This window comes from Lynx canadensis, chromosome B3, assembly GCF_007474595.2.
Source record: "Lynx canadensis isolate LIC74 chromosome B3, mLynCan4.pri.v2, whole genome shotgun sequence".
Taxonomy (NCBI): Eukaryota; Metazoa; Chordata; class Mammalia; order Carnivora; family Felidae; genus Lynx; species Lynx canadensis.
The window spans coordinates 58,645,206-58,654,978 of NC_044308.2; the positions used below are offsets into that span (position 1 = coordinate 58,645,206).

At 42.2% G+C, this 9,773-nt stretch overlaps 1 protein-coding gene across 2 annotated transcripts; it reads right to left on the reverse strand.

Annotated features, from left to right (window-relative positions):
• Positions 1–204: 204 nt before the first annotated feature.
• B2M (beta-2-microglobulin) lies at positions 205–7,460 on the reverse strand. 2 transcript variants are annotated; one of them, XM_030318297.1, is made up of 5 exons: positions 7,451–7,460; positions 6,016–6,105; positions 2,535–2,810; positions 1,968–1,995; positions 205–727 (listed from the first exon to the last, which is right to left on the reverse strand). In XM_030318297.1, exons 2-4 carry the CDS (start codon positions 6,080–6,082, stop codon positions 1,982–1,984), a joined length of 357 nt encoding a protein of 118 aa, XP_030174157.1. In that variant the 5' UTR covers positions 6,083–6,105; positions 7,451–7,460; the 3' UTR covers positions 205–727; positions 1,968–1,981. The 2 variants fall into 2 exon arrangements, with proteins under 2 accessions (XP_030174157.1, XP_030174158.1); XM_030318298.1 differs by lacking the exon at positions 7,451–7,460 and having other exon boundaries at positions 6,016–6,122.
• Positions 7,461–9,773: the final 2,313 nt, after the last annotated feature.

Below are 9,773 nucleotides of genomic sequence, written 5' to 3' on the forward strand. Positions count from 1 at the left end.
GGGAGACACAGAATCAGAAGCAGGCTCCAGGCTCTGAGCTGTCAGCACAGAGCCCAACGCGGGGCTCAAACTCACAAACTGTGAGATCGTGACCTGAGCTGAAGTCGGACACTCAACCAACTGAGCCACCCAGGCGCCCCCTGTTTTCCTGTTTTAAAACAAAGGGGTAACAGAGGGAGTAAAATATAAGAAACTGAACACATCAAGTTTTTACCATTGTTTTAATTAGTAAAACAAAATCAACAGAAGTCAAATTATATGCAACAATGGCTCTAACATGCAAGAAGTCAATAGGAATTTTATGTAGGAAATGCCTTATGAACTATAACAGTTTACCAATAATTTGACAGCTATCTTTCAAAACATTTCCCAATTCCCAGCAGAGTATGCAAATTGGAAGTTAATTCTAAACATGCATAGCTATATTCTTATTGAGTTTTGTGTGAAGAGACTGGAGAGTTCATATCTGGCAAAGATACTAATGGTGAACATGAGGATGCTCTCCTCCCTACCCCACCTCTAAGCTTCCAGCCCTGAAACGTACATCTATATGCCCAGACAGGTCAAATATGCCAGACAGTGCCCATTAGAGAATTATCAAGTAGATTATACTTGTATTATCATCAATATAACTTTATGATTTGTATAATGGAACATAAAAGGCTAACAGCATTAAAAAGAATGCAGGATTTGGGAATAGTCCAATTTAAATGCACCATCTTCAAACCTGAAAAAAAAAGAAAAAAGGCTTGTTAGCAAATGCATTTATTTTATTTTATTTGGATTACAGATCACATCAACACACTTGTCTAACTTCTGCTGTGTAAGTCACTGTTTGTAAAAGAAATAGCTGCAGACAATTATCCAAACCCATTACCAAGAGCATATCCCATTAATTTATCCCATTGGTTTTCCTATAACCTTAGAGGAAAGAATGCTGGTATTAGAGGTAGGGTCCTGGCTCTCCCATTTAGTAACTGTGTGACTCTGGGCAGGTCACCCAAACTCTCTGATGCTCTCTCAAATCGATTTCCTTGTGCTAGAACATAATGGGAAATTTGAATAGGTTTTCGCTATGATGGTACCCTATGAAGTAGAATTTCACTGAAAAGCTGTATTTTCTACCTCTGTATTCCAACCAACAATGCAGAGAAGTCCAATTCCTCCCTCTCTCACACTGCTAGAAGTTTCTGTAGATACATATATTATAGTATCTTTACATTGCATCATAACAATGTTTCCATTTCTTGTATTTAAAAAAAATTTTTTTTGAGAGAGAGAGAGCAAGACACAGACAGTGAGCAGAGAGGGGCAGAGAGAAAGACAGGGAGACACAGAATCTGAAGCAGGCTCCAGCCTCTGAGCTGTCAGCACAGAGCCTGATGCAGGGCTCAAACCCATGAACCGTGAGATCATGACCTGAGCCAAAGTCGGACACTTAACCAACCGAGCCACCCAGGCGCCCCTCCATTTCTCTCCTCTATTGGACTGGAGCCTCTAGAAGGCAAACACAGTGCCCACACACTAAGGCTGAACAAGAGACTGAAGGAACAGGATGTCTGCAGAATCATGTCACTCCTCTCTTCCGGCTGAATAACAAAGCAACTGCTATGCAAAGGAAGAGAACAGTTCATTTCTGAAGGCCCAGAGATGCACACTGTAGAAGTGGAAGAAGAAAGATCAAACCTTCGCAGGAAATGTAGGTAAACTGGCTGTCCCTATCCTGTTACACCACTCCAACAGCTCCTCTGACTTTGTTTAGAGGGCTAGGGACGCCGGCAGCATTAGACTAGGGCTACATACCTTTCTCATGCCACTCCACAGGAAAAGAAAATGTATTCCGTGTAGGATTATTTCTTGCCTGCTGAAATGCTATCCTGATTAATATATTTCCTATAATGAGGGTTATCCTATTAGAGTTGTCTTTAGTCCCCAGGACAGTGAAACAAGAAAGTATTTTCACCTACCTCCATGATGCTGGTTACTTATCTCGCTCTACAAAAAAAGAAAATGGAGAAAGACAGTAAGTTTTACTTTTAAAATACCATATGCTAACAAATGTCTAAAACTGTTACAAATGAGGCTGTTAGAATAGCCTGCTGTCCCTAACCATGAATACTCAGTAGGGCCCAACCTTGCCTACTAGGCTCAGATCCCAACCCATCAAGGGAGTACTGGATAAGGAACTAGGATAGCAGGTCTCACAAAGGCCTGTGCCTCCCTGAGACTTTTGATGGTTCTACATATCCACGAGGCTGTCAGGAAAGCCCAAAGAAGCTAGCCGGTAAGAAACATTAGGAGTTTGTGTGCATTTGTGCAACTGCTGGTTACTGCTGCTCCCTGTTTTTGCTACAGGGAAACTACTGTTTTAGGGATCATGCTGTGCAGAGGTCTCTCAAGGTGCCACTAATCAGAGCTTTACAATGTTCCCTGTCAATTGCAGTATGCAGATTTTTTTATATCAAAGCGTCTTTAAGCTGTGCCTATTCTCAGATACAACTGTCAGTAGCTAAGGAAAGAACTTAAAAACTTACCCCACATAACGACCTTGGGCTCACTGAGAGTAGTATGATTCACCTGGCAGCTATACTCATCTTCGACAGTGGGAGTAAATTCGGTGTGGACCAGAAGATAGAAAGTCCAGTCCCTGTTGAAGGACAGATCTGTCTGTTCCGCTTCCATCTTCTTTCCATTCTTCATCAAGGTGATATCAATTTGTGGTGGGTGGAACCCCGAAACGTAGCAGTTCAGAAAATTTGGCTTTCCATTCTCTGCTGGGTGACGGGAGTAAACCTGAACCTTTGGAGAATCTGAGGGACATCAAGGAAAGACAAATGAAAGTTGCACGGTATTTCACTTGGGGCCACCTTGGTCTAAAGCTAGATTGGGCAACAAATGTTTATTTTTTTTTATTAATTTTTTTTTCAACGTTTATTTATTTTTTTTGGGACAGAGAGAGACAGAGCATGAACGGGGGAGGGGCAGAGAGAGAGGGAGACACAGAATCGGAAACAGGCTCCAGGCTCTGAGCCATCAGCCCAGAGCCCGACGCGGGGCTCGAACTCACGGACCGCGAGATCGTGACCTGGCTGAAGTCGGACGCTTAACCGACTGCGCCACCCAGGCGCCCCTGGGCAACAAATGTTTAAATTTGATCACTGATTTCTCCCAATTCCATTTCCACTCTGTCTACTTTTCCAAAAAGCTACCCATTTTGAGGGATAAACCATGATTTAGTATCTTTTTCACATACTTTCTCTACTCGTGGCTTTTTGGTTTTTTTCTACAGATTTCTAATAGTATTGTCTTCTGTCACCAGAGTTTGTGCCAAATCTTTAAGACCTTTATGTGGAGACTCTCAAGAACTTTTGATGGCTTCTCAGCACCCATATAATTCCTCAACACATGTCTCAAGAGTCCTCATGATTTGGCCCCACCCTCCTTTTCAAACTTCATTTCTCATTTCATACACTCTCCATAATAGCCACATCAAAAAACTCATGTTGGGGCGCCTGGGTGGCTCGGTCGGTTGGGCATCCGACTTTGGCTCAGGTCATGATCTCACAGTCCGTGAGTTCGAGCCCCGCGTCGGGCTCTGTGCTGACCGCTCAGAGCCTAGAGCCTGTTTTGGATTCTGTGTCTCCCTCTCTCTCTGACCCTCCCCCATTCATGCTCTGTCTCTCTCTGTCTCAAAAATAAATAAACGTTAAAAAAATTTAAAAAAAATTAAAAAAAAACCTCATGTTACTGTACTTTGTTTCAGCCTATCTTTTTTTTTTTTTTTTTAATGTTTACTACTTTCTTTTTTGGTTCATGCTCCTGCCTAGACCCACACCCATCTGACTTCTCAATATGTATTAAGTGTCTAGAATAGTGCCTGGCACATACCAATTGCTCTGTAAGTAGCACATGTTGTTATTAGTATTACCTCAAACAAAACTTAAATGCCTACAGAAGTCAGAAGATACCATAAATGAGTGATATGGGCTTGGTAAGAACATTATGGAAGGGTGAAGACCGTGGCAAAAGGGAAAGAACATATTCTCCATTTTGACTAAGTGGAGTAATGTGTATAAGAGTGGGATTTGCATTTTTAATTAGAACCCTCAAGTGATTGCTACAACTAGCCATGTTGGAAATACATTGCTGCTATAGAATGTTTTTCCAAAATGAGATGCATAACTAGATCTACCCTGGGGATATGGAAAGAAACTATCAAAAACTCTACTTCCATATTTTTCATCCAATGAAGTATTACTGCTACTAAGCACACAGACTGACACTAATTCATGTGTATAATTCACTTTTAAATACACACACATGCAGGGTACAAGATCACTAAAAGGCAACTCCTCCATGTCCAGGATGTGATAGGGAGGAGTGCCAGGATATTCTGACCAAATATATCTGTCTACAAACACCCCATCATCAAAGGAAAGATCACCAGCCCCAATAGGAGCTACACTGGGGATCCCAATGAAGCTTTGATTTTTTTTCATTAAGTTAAAGTGAGGACAAATCAGAAAGCTTTTTATATTGGAGCTTCTAATAATTAGAACATAATAAATACCACAAGAATCAGAGCACAAGTTCATCAGGCCTAGAATTCTCTCTATGAGGGAGCCAGGCAGGGTTCTGCAAGAACATCACAATAATCTCTTCTGAGAGGAAGATGAGTATCAGATAAGCCTTGGTTTGTTTCTGGGCTCAACCACTTACTGCTCTGTGACTTTTGGACAGCTCTTCTGAAGCTTAATTGAAAAATCAACTTATGTGCACAGTGAAACAAAACCCACACAGGGACAGAGCAAAAAATAGACCTCCCCCACAACAGCAATCATCGTTACCCATTTCTTATGTATCTTCTAGAAGTGATCTATTCATGGCATGTATTATCCTAGAAATTTTCAAAGTAAGATTTTTCTTTTAATGTCAGCTTATTTTTTTTAAGATTTCTATAGTTGCCAGCAAATATCAATAATAGTAATTGTGCTTTACTTTGTAAACAGATTATAAATACCTTTATCTCATGATCAAGAGATCCAGCTTCACAGAGGCTTTTGTGAGGGGAAAATGTGAGAGGGTCTGGTATATTGAAAGGTATTTAGACCGTGCTCAGGATCTAGAGTGTCCATGACAGACAACCTGGCCAACCAGGTTGATTATCCTTATCACTGGTTTTACAATCTCCCTGACTTGTAAACCTTCGCTTTTTCAAAACAGAAAGTAGAGGCTTAGTTTTTATTGGAAAGAACCAGGCAAAGAGCCGAAGAGGAAGCCCTCTGTGAAGAAAAGGCAACAAGGCCCGAATGCTCTCCAGCTTGCTAGCAAGAATCTCACACCCGAAGGTCCCCGGCACGCTCCTTACCATTAACTAGTAGCTCTTATGATTATTCAAAGCGACATGTAATGGCAACAAGTGAATTAAATGATGTGAAAGCGCTTTGTAACACCTCAAAGCAGTCTACAAATGCCACGTGCGGATCCCTCCCCTGTTTGTTGGGCGGGTGAACCCGCCGGGCGTGCCGGAGAAATCCGCGATCCGAGTGGAGTAGAGTTGCAGGGACCGAAGTACCTGCGCGGTGCCTCCCGCAAACCCAGTCGGATGTCTCCACCCATTCACAGCCTGGGATCCCGCGTCCTTAGGACCCGCCTTCCAGCCCTCCCAGGCAGCTGCCCTCGGGAAGCTAGAGGTTACGCGGAAGAGAAACCCTCCCCCACCTCGGTCGTTCCGAAGTCTGTCATCACCCCGAAACTTTGTCCTGACCCACCTGGCACGGGCACGCCGAAGGCGTCCCCCGTCCCTCTCTCCCGAAGAAGAAAAAGGAGACTTGTGTCCTGGGCTCACACCCCTCCCCACTGCCCGGCCACCCCACCGCTACCCGGCCCGGAGACCAAGCCCGCGGCTAGTCCCCAGGGAGGAGAAGGAGTGGGTGACTTACAGAGTTAAAGCTGAGAGAGCCAAACAGATCGGGGTACAGAAGAGGAAGGGCTAAAACAAGAGGGGACACTCACGCTGGACGGCATCCAGGTGGGACAGATAGAGCAGTCCGAGCAGGACCAAGACCACAAAACGCGCCATTGCTAGCAGAGCAGCGCCAGAAGTAGGACTGGCCAGCCCGCCCTGCGCCTCTACTTATATGCCACGCGCGCACAGCCAATCAGAGCGCTTACTGCAGGGGCCGTCACTTGTCTCCTAGCGCGCGGTGCCGGGCCAGGTTAGAGAGGGGGACTTCCCCGTTTTCAGTTTCATTTTCCTATAAAGTCCCTTGATGCTTAGAAAGGCTTGGGCTGGGCCGAGTAGTTTTGCTGTCTATAAACCCGCGCCCTTCGATTTGGGGTGCACGCCAGAGCTTGTGCGGAGGGCCTCCTATCCTAGAACTTCGGGCTGGAAGTACTCTGGTCCAGCCCCTCTCTGAGAACCAGCCAGCCTCAGAGTGACTTGCTTACCATGTCCCTAGCAGGACCTGAGGACATGTGGTTTTCATTCAAGATAACTGAAGCCCAGAAAGATTAAGAGCATGGACAAAGAATGAATGGTGCAGGGCAGAATAAGAACTTCGATTAATAACTATGGCCCCGGAAATATAATGTAGGGTTACGGGTTCTCTGAGTAAGAAAAACAGTCCCCAAGCCTCGCGGTCTCCTGAGGACAGCTCAGAGAACTGTCCAGAATGGACAAGGACCATATTGCTTCCTGAATTCCTTCAGGTCAGAGTTTGCTTTTGTAAAGCCCTGTGCCAAGAAAATTTTCCCTGTATCTTCCTGCTGTTGTTTAGGTAATTTTCTTAGTTTTGTTGATTTGTGAGAAAACAACCACTGCCAAAGCAGTAACTGCCTAGAGCTTTAGAGTTTACAGACCCCTTTAGGTACATCATTCCCTTGGAATTACCACACTGGAATGGCGCCTGATACATAGCAGGTATTCCGTAAGTGGAATGAATGAATGAATGAATGAATGAATGAATGAACAAACCGGTAAATATGTGAATAAACAGTAGGAAATAGGAATCACCCCATTAATTTTTATGAATAAGGGATAACAAAAGCTGAGACTAGGATTCAAACTTGCCTGATGCTATTGCCATTCATGCGTTAGACTCTTGGAAAATAAGGGCTCTGAAATTTTAGTGAGAATTTGGATTGCATGGGCCATAGGTCCAGCCAAAGAAGTCAAACCTACTGACTGTAAGAGCTTAACAATGTCGGACAGACCCACTAAAAAAACTTACACTCCAGACATACCATAAAAAAGATGCTGACATCACATGACAACTCAGTCCAGCAGTCTTTTCTCAACCATGGGGGCGGGAGAGACGGAGATCTTGGAAATCACCATGGTTTTCAGTTAAAGGGAGTTGGGTTGTGATTCCCCAAAAAGCCAACAAATATGTTATGTTATAGATTTCTTTTATGTATTTTTAGACCCCGTAATAACCCCTAATGTGGAAGCCACGTCTGAACTAGAAAAAGAATACTCTCCACAGATCTAATGAAATGAGATGATGCACAGAGAGCCTCACACAGTTCCTAGCGGAGTGTTTTATAATGCTTAACAAATGTACTATGATTATTGTTGTTACATACCTAGTTTTCCTACCAGCTCAATCTATAACTCTCTTGTGGTATAAGAATAATTGTCATGCATAAAGTTACAAGTAAACCAATTCTTGCTTCTCCCATTTGTGTGTGTGTGTGTGTGTGTGTGTGTGTGTGTGTGTGTTTAACTCATTAAGGCTCTTAAGGCCTGAAATGTTAGTGTTGAAGTGTTTTCTAGTGCCCTGAGAGTATAGGAAGACTCATGGCTATTTTTTACCTCTAAATTCCCTGTTTACTACATCATAGAGAAATACTATACTTAAAATTCATTATAGATAGATTCTGACGTATTCACTTAGAAAACCAATTTAAAAAGCAATTTTAAAATGCAGCAAAGACAAAAAGATAACAATTAAAAAAAATAAAATGCAGTAAAGACAGAAAAGTATATCTTCCAGTTTTCTGTTTGGGGAACTCCTGTATTTTCCTTGAATTTCCATTTATGACATGCTTTGAGTAGTGAGAATGAAAATGAGATATAAAGTTTGTTTTATTGAGACCATTTGTCTAGGAGGGTAAGCTTGTAGAAATCACAAACATGGCAATTTAATAGTGTTATTTCCCAGTCGTGGGTATAGCAGATGTACTTTTTTTTTTTTTTTTGCCTATAGGATTCTCCTAAAAATTTTTTACAATGAATATTAATTCAAAATAGTAAATATTTTGGGGCACCTGGGTAGCTCACTTCATTAAGTGTCCAACCTTGGTTCTGGTCACGATCTCATGGTTTGTGAGTTCAAGCCTCTCATTAGACTGTATGCTGTCAGCACACAGCCTGCTTCGGATCCTCTGTCACCCCCTCTCTTTCTCTCTGCCCCTCCCCCACTCACACTTTCTCTCAAAAATAAACAACATTAAAAAAATTCAAAACAGTAAATATTTTCAAGAATGTGCAAGAACTGGAACTCTCATGTCCTCATGGTGGGAATGTTAAAATGATATAATTATTTTGGAAAACAATTTGAGTGCCTGGGTGGGCTCAGTCAGTTTAGAGTCAGACTTCGGCTTGGGTCATGATCTCATGGTTCGTGAGTTCAAGCCCCGCATCGGGCTCTGTGCTGACAGCTCAGAGCCTGGAGCCTGCTTCAGATTCTGTGTCTCCTTCTATCTCTGCATTTCCCCCATTCGTGCTCTGTCCTGTTCTCTCAAAAATAAATAAACATTAAAATATTTTTTAAAAAAAGAAAAACAATTTGACAATTTTTTAAAAAAGTTAAACATGTACTGTCCAGGCACTCTAAGTATCTACCCAAGAGAAAACAAAAGCATTTGTCTATACAAAGACCTGTACACAAATATTCATAGCAGCTTTATTTGTAATAGCCAAAAGCTAAAAGCAATTCGAATGTCAACAGGTGACTGGATAAACAAATTGTGGAATATATCCATAGAGTGGAATACCATCAGCAATAAGCAAGGAATGAAGGACCGGTGCACACAACAACATAGATGAAATAATTATGCTGAGTGAAAGAAGCCAGACAAGAAAGAGTATATACTGTACAATTCTGTTTATATAAAACTCTAGAAAGGGCAAACTAATCTATGCAACAGAAAGTAGATGAGTGGTTTGGGGTGGGGGGGTTGGTTTGAGAGGGGAGAGTCAGGAACATAAGGAAACTTTGGGGTTGATGGATATTAGTTTATTTTGAATTTGACAATGATTTCATAGATATATACATATATTACAATTTATTAAATTGTATACTTTAAATGTAATTTATTGTATGTCAATTATACCTCAATAAAGCTGTTAGAAAAAAAAAGCACCTGTATTTTTGTTAGACAAAAGAAGAATGGAGTGCTTGAACAGAAAGAAAAAGAATGATAACTGAAGTGGGGAGAAAATAGGAATAGCTTAAAATGCAAATAGGTTGGGTTGCACGTGAGTGGATCTCAGTCAGCAGTTTTCTGAGATGGGCCATCCAAACAGCTAGAAAAGCCAGGCCCACTCAAGCGGAGAGGAATAAGCATAGGACTTTTGTGCCTGGGCCTTTTCAAATGTTATGTCATTAATCCCTCCGTTGTAATTGAAAGGGTGGTCTGTACATCACTGGCATCAGCAACACCTAGGAATTCTTAGAAATGCAGACTTTGGGGGGCACCTGGGTGGCTCAGTCGGTTAAGCTCAGGTCATGATCTCATGGTCTGTGAGTTCGAGCCCCTTGTTGAGC